The 14,787-nt window shown below is 36.0% G+C and overlaps 1 protein-coding gene across 1 annotated transcript in view; it reads left to right on the forward strand.

Annotated features, from left to right (window-relative positions):
- ABCA13 (ATP binding cassette subfamily A member 13) overlaps positions 1-14,787 on the forward strand; it is a 197,800-nt gene that overhangs the window by 138,187 nt on the left and 44,826 nt on the right. The window contains exons 49-51 of the mRNA XM_050708769.1: positions 10,136-10,190; positions 10,840-11,017; positions 14,493-14,608. Coding sequence (XP_050564726.1) covers positions 10,136-10,190; positions 10,840-11,017; positions 14,493-14,608 — 349 coding nt within the window. The remainder of the gene's footprint in view (positions 1-10,135; positions 10,191-10,839; positions 11,018-14,492; positions 14,609-14,787) is intronic.

Genomic DNA, 14,787 nt, shown 5'->3' on the forward strand with positions numbered 1-14,787 from the left:
ATATTTTAATGAGAATTTTTAATAAAAATCAATTTTTAGTTTCCCTGCACTTGATGAATAGTGTTGATTCTGACATGTTTTCTATAGCACTACATACCCCATTCAGGGACTTAAATGTTCAAGTACCTTTACCTTTATATCTGTCATGGGGATTTGGGAATTTATCATCCACATTAGGATTGAAGAAAATCACAGTTATCCCAAGGGTTGTGGAAATGTTATATTTTATGTCTCTGCATGACATAAAAATATGATAAACAAAATAGTGCTTGGCAAATACTTGAAGTGTTGGACTATCATATATAAATCTTGCCACTTGATATAAACTTCTGGCAGAATATCTTGGGTAAATCTCTGTGGAAGTAGATTTTATGAACTAGAAAGAAATTTATTTACATGTTTCTCTATTGGAGAGGTGCAATAAGGATGGATTGATCATACTTTTGAGACATAATGGAGAGGGACCTGATGTGGAAATCCTAGCAAGAAAGTGAAGTCAGAAAATTACGATATATATGTACTTATATACATACATATGTGTGTTTGTGTGTGTGTATATATATATATATATATATATATATAGTTTTTAAGTGAACAGTTTTCCAATGCTGTATGGGGCACATAAACCCACTGTTAAGAGGAATTTAATCTGATCTCCAAATCCTTTCTTTGCTAGGGGAGAGATCTCATTTTTTTTCCCCTGTAGAGAATTTTCAGTAGTCTTCTCTGTAGCAATGTTTGGAAGGCCACAATGTTTGCTTCATGTAATTTTATTGTAAAAAATCAGAGTGGGATGGTTGTTGAAAAAATGGTGTGCGTCAGCTGGAGGTGCATGTAAAAAGATAGATTGAAGTTGACCAGATTGATTTAAAGTAGTTTGTCATAGTTAATGGATTGGATGTCTATTTTGGGACATCAGTTGAGGAATCCTTTTAAGAAAAAAAAGAAAAAAAAAGTTTTCTCATCTTCTGTACCATGTGGATAGCCACATCTAGCTTCATAATCATGTAAGTCTGTTTCTATTCTGGAAAGAATTACCTCACCTGTCTTACTGGAGGGGAAATCAAGTCCATTTTGTTTACTAGCGGTTATAAATTCAGTGACAGATAATGAAAATGAACACGTTAAGAAAACGAAAAAACAAATTAAAACCACCATAGGTGAGAAAGGCACTTCAACAGAGAAGGTAAGATGTACTGTTTTTTTTGGTCAAAACTAATCAGCTTTTGTTGGCCCTTAAGCCTATGAATATGATGTTTGTATATTGTTAAATCTCCTTCTGAAATGCTGCTTTTCAATTATTAGTTAATGCAGCTGGGAGCAAATAACAAATGAAATAATGAAGTAAGAGGAGTAAAAAATTAAAAGGCAACATATTTGCCATAAGCTTGAGATATAAATTCTGATCGAGTAGAGCTATGTTATTGTATACAGCTGCATCAAAATGTGTTAAACATGCCAGACTGTAGGGGAAGGATTATTATCTACCTCTTAGGGTAACTCTATATAAAGAAAAAAGGAGTGGTAGTCATCTGTAACGATGTCTGTAAAGTACAGTGGTCAAAAAAAGTTCTTACATAATTACTCAAAGAATGGAAATTATCAGTATAGAAAAGCCTTGTGCTGTACTGCTGCCCCATCTCAGTACTTCAATAGAAATCATTGGCTTTTTAAAAAACCTTTCATGCTAGGGCTCATTGTAAGGTTCATGTAGCATTCTCATTCATTTGAGATTCAGTTCTTCAAAAGAGCTGAAGGGATCAAGAGACCTAATTTCAGCTGAATTTTGGTGGAAAGTGACCGTACAGTCTCCAGATCTGCAAACTGTAACTCTAAACCTCTTTTCAAAGGAACCTGTGAAACACCGTTTAGTAGGAACCTTCTTATCCCTGTCTGGTTAGTGGACCAAAAATAAAATTTAAATCATTTTTGAGGTGCCACCTATGAAATGTTCCATAAAATTAAAGTTGTAATTTTTCATAAAGTTGTAATTTTTCAATTTTAAATGCCCACAAACGAGAGCTTGTGGATCGAGCCTAATTTATAACTAATTATATATCTTATAATATAACTGATTATATATATAGGCTGCAGTATGTAGCCTATCTCCATTTTAAAAATATATATGTACGATTTCATTTTATTAAAGAAATGTAGATTGGTCTTCTATTCAAGTCTGTAACAATTATGATACTTAGGTTTAGTAGTACAGGTCCAAACTGATTTATGTGCTCAAGACTCAGTATGCTACATGACAGAAAGAAGAGATATTTTGAAAGGAGACAAGAGACGGGCTCAGATACACAGTGCAGAACTGCAGATTATACCTAAGTACAGCCCTGATTAGACTACAGAGAAGGTATGCAATCTAGAAGACACTCAAGACTTTTTCCCTAGATCTCTCCAGTCTATGCTGAAAAAGTACTGCCTGGTTCATATCACTGTCTCTCTCATTCCTACTGTAAAACCATAGATCTTGTAATGCATGATTATGTGAAAAGTTGCATCCAGGCAGTATGGAGTGGACTACCTACTATCTTGTTTATTAACCAGCAGGAATGAAACATTTCGAGTCTCTAAGACTACGCCAATGTGCACACAGCTTTCTTTTCTGAGTAATGGTCATGTAGTTTAGATTTGAAATAGAAGATCTAGAGGTATCATTTGCAGACTGTCAATAAGATGTTGGTATGAGGAGAAGTGTCTTGAGTTGTGCAGTTCCCGAATGGGAACTGAACAGGATTTTTCCTATAACTGTCAACATGGTGTTCATGTCAAGCGTGTGTAATAAATGTTTTTCTTTTTCCTGTGAACCAGAATAGGAAATGGCAGTATTTTTTCTACAGAATGTCATCATATTTATAAAGTTTATAAAGAATTAATTTTACCAACTTAAGACTGCCTTTTTAAAATATTGGTATCTAAAATGAGTTTAACTGGGAACAATGTAAGGAAAGGAACAGAAATTTTCACCCTGGAAGAGAGACTACTGGGGGAGATCATGGAGAAGTTGAAGAGGGTACAATTAATTGTTTATTGCCTCTTCCACTGTGAAAAGCGTGTGTAGCATGAAGCTCCTAGTGGCATTCCAAATGTAAATACAACACCAGCAACTGGGTTATTTTTGCAACTTATAGTTAAGCTGTGAAACTCCAACTGCAGGTTGTTGTAGAAGTTAAAATCTGTGTAGGTTTAAGAGTAGTCAAGGGAGCACTTCACTTTTCGTTACCACCAGTCCTCAAGCTGTTTTCAGCAAGGGGGTTGTCAAGCAAAAATTTGTATAAATTATCAACAGTTGGCCCATTCAGTTTCTCCTGTTAAAAAATGCTGAAGAAACGTTAAGTCTTATAGTGCACTGGTTTCATGATTTTTTTTTTTGAACAGATTAATTTAGTGTATAAATATGTGATTTTTTGTTTTTATTATTTTTCGCCAAGAGGATGTAATTTTCCAAGCTTTCAGTGTTGGAAAGTAGGGAATAGACAACAATAAAACGCTGGTCAACTGCAAGCCAATGCTTCTTTCTGGCATAAATGGACAGTTCTCAGAAATATCTCCTGTCTCTTGCAATTCTAGTAATTCTATTTGGTAAACAAGGAGAAGAGACTACCAAATCTTTATACTCCCACCCTTTTTTTTTTTTTCATTGTTAATATGGCTTCCAGGGCTAGTAAAAATGATTATGCTTTTTTTTTCCCCCCTCAGTTTTTTAGAGTTTTTCCCTGAGCAATGTAAGAGGTAGCAACTGAGACTTTTACCTTAAAAACAACCCCAACCAAACAAATAAACAAATAAAAGCAAACAACCCCCCCCCAACTTACTTTGTAGCTAACTGTACTTGCAAAAAGATTGAGGAAAGAACGGAAAAGAATTTTCCGAAAACCAGCTAAGAAAATATCTTACCAAAATAACATGTAGCTTATGGTGCGTTGTGAATGACATCTTAGTTCCTTTTCTGAGCTATACACACAGTCAATTTACATGTATACAATCACGTTTCTTACTTTCAGATGCTATCTAGTCCACCCCACTCTGATCAGGGAATTAGTGCCCCTCATTTCCCAAGTTGTTCATTTTTCCATTATAGAAGGTTAAAAGGTCTAAGAAAGTCTTGGTATCGTGGTGTTCATTTAATCTCTGAATACAGCATTAAAACCCTGATATAGTTTAAGGATGTTCATGGTCACAGTTTTTCTTGCTCCAAATTGCTTATGCAGGGCTTTGGAAAGATTGGAATTAGTGGCTATCACAGTTTTTTGGCTTGTGCCCATAAAGAAGTCTGAACTGTCACTGTAAAAATAATGTGACCAAGGCTGTACCAAGGACATAGACAAAGGATGTTTTAGGACAATTGCAAAAATTGTGGTTGCAGTTAAGTCAGGAGAATGTAATGGCAATCCGTAGATGTGGAAGAAATCATTTTATATTAAGAAATTTATGAAAAGTTGCAGACAGGGTTAGAGCTGAATCATTTCATATTTGTAGATATTGCCTGTCATGTGTGCTTCCCTTGTGAATACTGATTCAGTAAAATTTGTCCTGAAGGTAGTTCATACAAGGCTTGCAAATAAAATCCTAAAAAAAAAGAAACAAACAAAAAATACCCTTGCATAAGCGCCATGTACATCTGTTTAATAGAGGCTTTGTCATTTGGAACTTACTGATTTGTCTGTCATTTATGTTTTTTAAGTTCTCAAAGATGGTGTTTAGTTTTCAACATAATGAGCATCATCGTAGCAGCTTTACATAATAAGAATGTACATAAAGGCAAGAAAGCAATTAGTACATCATGCTAACAGGTAGATTGGGAGAGAGAGATATGTAAAGAAAGACAGTCTAGGTAGTTAAGAGGAGAAATTTAGGAAGAGATAGATTATAAAAGTATGCCTTTTTTTTTTTTAAATAAAGAAATACATGTACTAGCAAATAGCTTATACCAAAATGATAGGGTTATTTTTGTCTTGGATGATATTGTATAGTTTTCTCTTCCATAGGCTCAAGAGAACTTTTTTTTCCCTCTGTGAATTACAGGCTTGGCTTTATGTAAATTCATCGTCTATTTTTAAACTGTAGAGGGAGGGAGGAAATTGTTATACTAAAAAATATAGCAAATGCAGGAAAACCTCATGCTCCAGACTAATTGAAAAATTTAAAATATTGAATGAAAGGCAAAATATTGTATTTATGTAATACTTTGATAGGACTTTAGAATTCTAACACAGAGCTGAATGTAGGTTAACAAGAACCTACTTCAGTTAATTGTAATCGGCAGCCCTGAGAAGTTTCATCTTGGTTGTGCGTGTAAATTTCCAAAAATGTAATCCTTTGTTTCATCTACATGGTTTGAATGGAAATTGACTGTAGAAAATGGTTGCTACTTTTAAGAAGAGCAATTATTTTGGGGACTCTTCCATAGTAGGGAATTAATGCAGTGCAGTTTGCTTTTTCATCAGTATTATATGATACAAGCCTGCAAGGAGTGTTATAGAATCATAGAGTCATTAAGTTTGGAAAAGACCTTCAAGATCATCTGATCCTACCATCTGCCTACCACCACTATCACCCACTAAACCATGTCCCTAAGCACCAGGTCCAACCTTTCCTTGAACACCCCCAGGGATGATGACTCCACCACCTCCCTGGCCAAACTGTTCCAATGCCTGACTACTCTTTCTGAGAAGAATTGTCTCCTAATTTCCAACCTAAGCCTTCCCTGGCACAACTTGAGGCCATTACCTCTTGTCCTATCACTAGTTACCTGTGAGAAGAGGCTGACCCCCAGCTCCCCACACCTTCCTTTCAGGTAGTTGTAGAGAGCAATAAGGTCTCCCCTGAGCCTCCTCTTCTCCAGACTAAACAACCCCAGTTCCATCAGCCGCACCTCACAGGACTTGTGTTCCAGGCCCTTCACCAGCTTCGTAGCCCTTCTCTGGACACGCTTCAGGGCCTCGATGTCCTTCTTGTAGTGAGGGGCCCAAAACTGAACACAATGCTTGAGGTGTGGCCTCACCTGAGCAGAGTACAAGGGTACGATTACCTCCCTGGTCCTGCTTCCTATACTATTCCTGATACAAGCCAAGGTGCGTGTATTATGCTATTTAATTATGCTATTTAATGTTTATTATTATTATTATTAATTATTATTATTATTCCTGTCCTCTCTCTCCAGCAATTATCTCTTTTTCACAGTCTGTTTTTTCTGTAGTTGTATCAGTATATTTCTATGCATGGGACTGAAGTCAACTGCTGTAGACTTCTTTATGACAGCAATGTAGTAATCTGAAGATTTTGTTAGTTTACTCATGGGGCCTGTGCACTCAGTAAACACAGGCTGTGGTGATTTCAGGAGAGAGATTACTGCCCAGCACAGTAAATGTTTCTGAGCAGAAGTTACTCTTTGTGAAATATTTGATGTCATTTTTGTCTCCATTATATTTTGCATGGTTCATTCAATCCCTGTGGGTCTTTTTGAAAAGTTTCAGAAATGCAGATGATCTTCTATAAAATACATTGATTTGGTTCTCATATGTATAATTGGCCAAACTTATGCTTATGCTATGAGCATGAATTCATTTGCACAAGCAGTTGTGCGAGTACTGTTTCATAGCTCTTTCTTTTCTAGCGTTTCTCACTGAATTTGTCAAGAAGTTAATAGCAGAACAATGGGATACGATTCAGATCGGTCCGGATTAATTAATGGAATATAATGGAGAACCTTCCTGAATTCCTGGCAAACTGCCCCAGTTCTGGACACTTTATGGGCAATAATTCTCTACTATAGTCCACATGACAGCTCTACTTGTTTCAGCTATGGGAAAAGCGATATGAATCATCAGGAACCACAGTCCGGCAAGCCTGGGCATTTCCTTTTCATGGGCAGGAGCTTTAAGATTTGCAATCTCTAAAAATGCTAGCCTTTGAGGTGGAACAATTTTACTGTAGGATTTCAGTCATCTGAAGCTGCGGAGAGAAGAACTTGGTTATAGAATTCAAATTTTTAACCATGCGGGCAAGACCTTGACAATTCTGGGAAGCTCCTCTATAACTAGACCTTTCCTCATGGCTATAAAAGAAGAGGCCTAGAAGCTGTATTTCTGCTATTTGCCTATTTAGCTAAGCACAAGAACACTTTGTGATGTTAATTTTCTGTTTTTAGTGCTTCTGAAATTATCTGAATTCCCATTTTTCAAAAGCTTCCATCCATTGTTGTTAGATTGTCTGAAAATCGTCTGTCTGTCTGTCTGTCTATCTCTCTCTCCCCTTTCTAAACAGGTCTGAAAGTAAGTTCAGACTGGTTTCAGTCTGTCTATATGGTAAAAATCTGGTTTAATTTTATTTTTGGCTATTCATTTCCAGTTCAGTAGGAATCCTTGTATATATGAAGTAAAGACATTCTTTCTTCTAATATGTACACATTTATTCAATCACCGAGAATGCTTAGAAAAACTTTCTGGGAATGAAGCTCTTTTGGATCATGGTGCTTCTGCTTTACACAAATGGAATTTCAGAAAGTACTCAGTTCCAGTGGAAAAAATAGTTCTCTCTGATATGCCTGTTTTTACCTCAGAACAAATAGCAGCCATTGTTGTTTAAAAAATCAATAGCGTAAAAGAAAAAACAAAGAAAAATTTTAAACATCTCCTCTAGGCAAATGACAAGAAAGACATCTGCAAATAGCACATGTATTTACTAGTGATGAACCTTATTGGCCTGATTTTTCTTTTGATTTATTAACTACCTTTGGGCCTCACTGTACAGTTTTTGACAATATCTGGAAAATCATTACCTTCTCCTATTTTTTTATGCGAGTTAATCATCCTCCTCTATTTTTCCACTTTTAACCCCACAGTGTCTTTGTGATATTGTAATTGTTCTGTCTTTAAAATGAGGAATGAAAATTTAAGGGGGCAAAAATCAAAGCATAGATGTATTTAGTCAAATTGCACCTATTACTGGAATGAAGACAACATTTATATTTATACAGCTGGACACTAACAAAGTATGACAAAGTGCATTCAGATAAGCGGTACTCTGTAAAGTTCATCTGAGGCTACTAATAATATATTTCATTCCCAAACATACTTGGAAGATTATAATTGTTGTTGGGATGGAGTTTTTTTTTTATTGGGAACAGACCAAATTTGTTTTAAAAATACCCTAATCAGTTGTACACTTCCTCTTGCACTGACAATCTAATCCCCCTATTTTTCTTCTTTTTCTTGAAAAGAAGGAAAGCAAACAGCCACATTTTTCATCCATAAATTATCTTCCAATTCCGAAGTTCAATTTTCATTTACATAGTTGGCTACATTGTTACAAGCTGGTTGTACCAAGAAACAGAAAACTCTAAGTATGCAGTGCACATGTAGGATTTTTCTCAGCCTCCCAAATGGGACCTATTTTTAATTTAAAACCCTGTGGTTTCAATCTGAGGTATGCATTTTTGCTTTTTTTTAGGGGGTGGGAGGTGGGGTGTTGTTGTTAATTTAGCTGAACAGTTTTTGCCTGCAAAACATCAGCCATATGCAATCTAAAAATATTTTTAGCACTGATAAAATATCAGGTGCTTCGATAGCAACCTAACTTAATCCAGAAGATCAGATATACAAGCACATTCTACTTTGTTTTGTATTTAGTCTCTTCTGTGATACAAATCCCACAGCAATACATGACATTGTTGAACCTAATTCCGCAGTTCAGAGTGCAGAAAAGCAGCTAGTACTTATGCTTATTCATTAGATCCAGACTCTGGAAATCACTCACCAGGATACAGTATTTGGTTTGGCGGCTTGGTGGCTGAGCTCTTTCTGTTGCTCATTAAGTATTTAGCCTTTTCATTCATCTTGTGTAATGAGGTTTCAGAGAGAGAAAGGGGTCACATATAGGTACTGGGTGGTGATCTCTTTTGCTAATGACCAGAATAAGATAGATGAGACCAATTCAAGACACCAATTCAGCTCAAAGCTATTAAAAAATTCCCTCAATGTCCCCCCAGATGGCTCTGTCTGGCACAGACAAGAGGTGTAAAATGGAAGAAGCTAACATTTTAGTTTGTGAACCTGAAATAAAATTTAAAAGAAAGTCAGCTACTGTTATGTAATAATGCCACATTTTAGCATATCATTGAGACTGTTCATTTCTCAACACCAGTTTGGTTTATTTTAGTTGAGGGACAATGTTTTAGACATTCTACTGTTTTGCATTAGAAATGGTATTTTGTTTAGACCAGTAGTAAAACTGGTCTAGAAAGTAGACTACTAGAAAGTAAATTTTGCATTAGTGTGAGACAGTTTATTTTAATTTTTTTATATAAAAAGGTAACATTTTTGTAGCATAAAGAAGAAAACAAGATCACATAGCTCTGGAGTCATACCACAGATCTGTCCTAAATATTCAGGTGGTGGTTTATAGGATACCAGTTTAAGGATTAATATGGAAGAACAACTAAAGTCTGCATCAGTCGTAATTGTGCTGATTCCTTTGGTGGTTTACATACAGCAAGCCTTCAATTTCATTTATAAGATGAAATTTGTGTTTTCAGCAGTTCAAAACCATGGAGAGAGTAAAATTTTCTCTCTCATTCAATAAAGCATATGAAAAGTATACTTGCAAAGTATTCAGTTTTTGTGTTCTTGTAATTTGTCAATGAAGGAGAGGAATTTTAGAGCTGAATCCTAGTTCTGGAAAGTGAAAGTGTAACCTGCAGGTCCAGAATTTATTCACTTGTCAAGGAGAGGTAGCTAAAAGAGACAGCAAGTTGACTTACCTGTGCGCTGCTTTAAAGCCACCTTCCTCCCAAGGGCAGCAAGTAGTTTGTAAGGTGATACTTTGTATGGAAGATCAACATCCTGTTAACAGGTGCTCAAGCAGTGAGATGGCTGCAGTTCTTACTTTCAGTTCTTCATCCTACTCCCTATTTCATCTTGCTTTGCTTCTTTCTCCTTTTTCTTCTACTTCAGGCTTTTGTAAGTTCTGCTTCTGCTTTGCATGCTTTACCTGTTTTGTTCCAGGACTGACTGTTTTCATGGAAATCAAAAAGTAAGTGAATCATCATGTGAATTTCCAAAGATTGTGTACCCTAGAACTCTTAAATCTTGATGTAGCATTTACTCTTTCATAATTTTTTTTTTCACAGGGATCACACTCTACAGCCAACCTTACGGAGGAGCCTTGCTGGATGAGGACAAAATGTGAGCAAACTCTTAAAAAAAACACAAAACCAAACAAACAACATAACAAAACAAACAAAAAAACAGCTGCAATGACTAAGCAATTGAAGCTGTTAATTCAGTAAGCATGTATGTTCCATGCAACGGCTGTTGACTTGGTAGATACAATTCAGTTCCACTGAGTGAAGTATGTTCTCTAACCTGCTGTTTATACATCATCTACTGTTTATATTAGATAGGTTACATTATTTTCTAAAGAAAAAATATTGAATTTATCCTGACTGCACTTTACAGAGTGTTTGTGAGCAGGTTGTGACATTCTCAAACAGGTTAACTACCTTAAATGATTGTCAAGTTTCTATTTTTTTTTTTTTGTAAAGGCAGAAATATTTGCAAAAGTTTCACTTTGTTTTTCAAACTTCTAAAAACAGTCTGTGTTCTGTAACTAATGTATAGTTTTGTAGTTTTGTAACTCAACACATCATCTTGCTCCTGTTCTCTAATTGGATGTTGACAGTGTAGAAACATGGTCTCTTCAGGCAGGATTAAGGTCCTAATGTGTGGTGTTGTTTCAGTAAAGAGTTGGGCTTGAAAATGTTTTATTTATTTATTTATTTATTTATTTATTTTTCACTGTGTTTTCATTACAACATTTTGCTTTGTATCCTAGAATGGAGAATGTTCGTCAGTGTGGGGTAGCACTGTGTATCATGTTGGGTTTCTCCATCCTCACTGCATCCATTGGCAGTGCCATAGTGAAAGACAGAGTATCTGGCACAAAACGTTTGCAACACATCACAGGCCTGGGTTACAAAACATACTGGTTTGCTAATTTCTGCTGGGATATGGTATGTATCCTGTGGGGCAGTATGTGAAAATTTTAAACTAGTTTGCTACAAATCAGCAAAAGATGTGGTCGCAAAACATGTAAATAAGATTTGAGTTGTATAGAGCAACAATTTTTGTCTCTTGTGTTAACAAATATTGTGACTCCATTCCTACTTTAGTACTGTGAGATAAAATTCCATAAAGCAGGCACTGTGTTCTCCATTTTTCAAAGCTGAATTGTAAGAAGGTAAAGTGTATGCTAGCTTTAGGCACCTACAGTATTTCACAGATAAAAGGAAACTGGCTAATCAACCTAGACAGAGAGGATCTTCCACAGAGCAAGAGTTACTTCCACATGACAAGAGTTACTGTGCTTTCAGTGCTCTGAGTTGCCACTGGCAAAAGCTTTCATATTATGGGAGAAGCCTGAAGATACTAGTCAGCTACTTTAAAGGCATAATTAGGTTGTTTTTTTGGTGGATAATATGAGAAGTACTCCCTGCTAGTATCTATTTCTGGCAAGATAGACAGTAGAAAATCTCTTTTATGATTTCACTTTCACAGAATGACCTACATCAGAAATGGACAAAGTCTCTGTCCTGCAAGTTTGTTTTTCTCCAGCAAAGTAATTTCTATCATTCTTAGCATTACAAACAGTATTGTTAGCATGCAGTTCATTAACAAATAGGAAAATCTGAAAAATTTGTCTTTCAAAAATACTAAGGAAATTATTATTTTTCCCTGAAGCTTACCCTTCTAACCAAATGTAAAGACAGGAATGCCACTGAGACCTGATTTTTGCATCATATTTATGCCAAAAGAGTTAAATAAAGTAGAATTTTTTGCTTACCTTCTTCAAGTCTGAGAAGTTGATATCTATTGAGGAAAATAAGCAAAGGTGGTGAAATAGAATTAATTTTCTCAATGCAATGATAGTCCTCAGTCACTCACTTTTCACCAGCTATATAATGTAAGTCCTTCAATTTCCCTTTAAGTCTAGATTATCCAAATTTTCTCCAAAAATCTTCTCTAAAGGTGTCTCTTAAAAAAAAAAAGGCAAAATTTCTCCATTTATATGTATATATATAAATACACACATTTGTGTGTGTTTGTCCCCTCCTGAAAGGTGTTTTCATAACTCACCTGTAATGAAGCTTGCTATAGTATTAGTTGAGTGTTTGGAGGGAAATTGGAAGTTGGGATTAGGGCATCTAATTGTGGGAAAGGGATAGAATTCCTCCTTTTAGAGAACCCTTGTGCTCCATGTTGATTGTTCATTTAGTAACTGTTTTTAGAAGGAATTTTTGAAGAAGGTGTTTTGGCTTGGGAGATTTGTTTCAGAGGTAACAGTGAAAAATTGGAACCCTGGATTATCCAAAAGTAATGCAAAGGTTCGTCACTCCAGAGGAGGGAAAGAAATGTTCTGCACTTTGTTTAACTCACTGGGTAATGGAAGAGAGGTCTGGATTCTGGCATAGGCAATGCAAACATGAATTAGCCTGGTCAAGAACAGAGATTTTTTGGAACACTCTATTCTCATTCAAGATATTCTAAATCTGAAACAGTAGAGCTTCACCCATCCATGCTTGAAATCAGGATTTTCACACTTGAGCAAGCTTGAAGTAAGAGCACATTTATCCCAAAGTTGTTTACTTGGCCAGTCAATCTTTGTGCCGTGTCAGATGAAAGGGTTTGGTTAAAAACTCGGTCCTTCATCATTCAGTTTCTCCTTATGCAGTGAAGTCAGCTCTTTGTTATTTTCTGCCAATCTCTTCCTTTCAAAATGTTCTCACAAATTCAGCATCGTACTGCATGATCAATCATGATCTGGGAAAGAACAGACACTACTTTAAATGCTAATTGTGCCGCAGATCATCTAGGGATACTGAACGCATGAATATATGAAATGTCAAATTTGAACTCCCTTTACACATTTTAAGCACTGCAGGCCGTGTCCTGTCTTATTGGAAGCATAATCTTTACTAGACCTGCAGAAGTATTTGATTTATAAAACTACTGTCATAAGAATCAGGCTGTTCTTTGTGTATTTATGCACATGAATAATATTCATTGCAATGTTCAACAAATAGAAAATGTGTAACTGCTAAGAAGATTTCATGACAAATAGAGATATTTTGTTTAGATTAAGCTTGTTTCAATAGAGGGGCAATTAAGATTATTTATTTGTGCCTAACTTTTATAACATGCCATGCTTTCAAGTAAGATTATTTAAATAGAATTTAATGTTAAAAGTTATTTATTTCTAGAAAACAAGTTGAATATATTCATTTGTTGAAATATTTTAGGACTCAGATGCTTTGTGACTTCTATACAATGTTAAACCGCTCCAGAATAAACTGAAGCCCAAATTTATGGAGTGGTGTTGTATGATATTTATGTATGGCATTGATGGTGCCATAAGGTACACTGTGAGCAAGATGAGAACATTACACCAGTCTATGTTTTGCTCAATTGCCTTTCCCTTAAAAAATGTTTTCTTCCCATTGGCAAGGAAATGATGCCTTCTGGTTTAAGCATAGACAGGTTTGCATTGTCCTTCAGTATGAATGTTTACTTTTACAGTATGTATACTGTGCTACACTGAGTATTTAGCTAGACCTTGATTGCAATCATTTGTTGCCTTTATTGCAGTTTCATCTCAGAATCTCAGCTATATTAGAATAAAGTTAAATGTTATATAGCATGGAAGTGGAGGCAGTCACTGCCCTAGTGAGCTCAGCTTCAATGCACAGAGCATGCAGATGCTGGAAATAGAACCAGGCGCAGATTTTCACATCTTGCCATCACTCAATGTGAGCAGAGCCCCTCTCTCTTCACTGTTTGGATATGAATCCCCTGTACCAATCACATCACCACACTAATAAGTATTTGGTTACCATTATATCAAGAGACTAAATAGAAATTGCTTTCCCTGTTGCCTAATGGCTGTAACTCTTGTAAATGTTATGCCTGTTCCTATTAAAAAAAATGTCATTTGCTTCATCAGCACGCAAAGTCCTTCATTAACGTCTCTTTCAAAATTGTGTCTTTACTAGTATCCTGTAACTGAAGCATAAATCAGTGAAACTGCTCTTTCTGGATCCAAGAAACTGTACAATACACTGTCACAACTGTCACAATACAATTGGATATTTTGGAGCAATAGTCCCATAAGGACTCATTATCTGGAAGAGTTAGCTTGTTAAATGGATGTATTGGAAAGGTGAATAGAAACAGAATTAAGGGGAATACTCTGTAGCTGGATTTTATTTTGTCAGGGTAAGTTTAGTGTGTATATGTGTAGGAGGGGTAGCTTCACAGCCAGTGTGGACTCTGAAATCTCAGAGCTCTTCTGCCTAATTCTTCCTAATTCACAGAGTAATTATATTGCAAATATGGAGAAGTTCATTTGTAGAGCCCTTCTATGCTAATTAAGGATGTCACTAAGAGACAGTCCCCTGCTAAGTGCCTTTTTTTTTTTTCTCGTGTTTCTAGCTGTTTTACATGGTTCCAGTCACCCTCTGTGTTGGTGTTGTTATTGCCTTCCAGCTTTCAGCCTTCACTTGCCGAAAGAATTTGGCAGCCACTGTTCTCCTGCTGGTACTCTTTGGGTATGTGATTGGAAATGCTACTATGGAATTATGACTCGTAGAAAACAAACAGAAATCTTTAGACTTGCTTTGCACCTGCTGCTGGATGCATGATTTTCTCTCTTTGGAATTGATTACAATTCAGCAAAAGATAGTGAGAAAACAGGCTGAAACGTGAGTTTGAAAGTTCCACGTGGGAG

This window comes from Cygnus atratus, chromosome 2 (genome assembly GCF_013377495.2).
Source record: "Cygnus atratus isolate AKBS03 ecotype Queensland, Australia chromosome 2, CAtr_DNAZoo_HiC_assembly, whole genome shotgun sequence".
Lineage (NCBI taxonomy): Eukaryota > Metazoa > Chordata > Aves > Anseriformes > Anatidae > Cygnus > Cygnus atratus.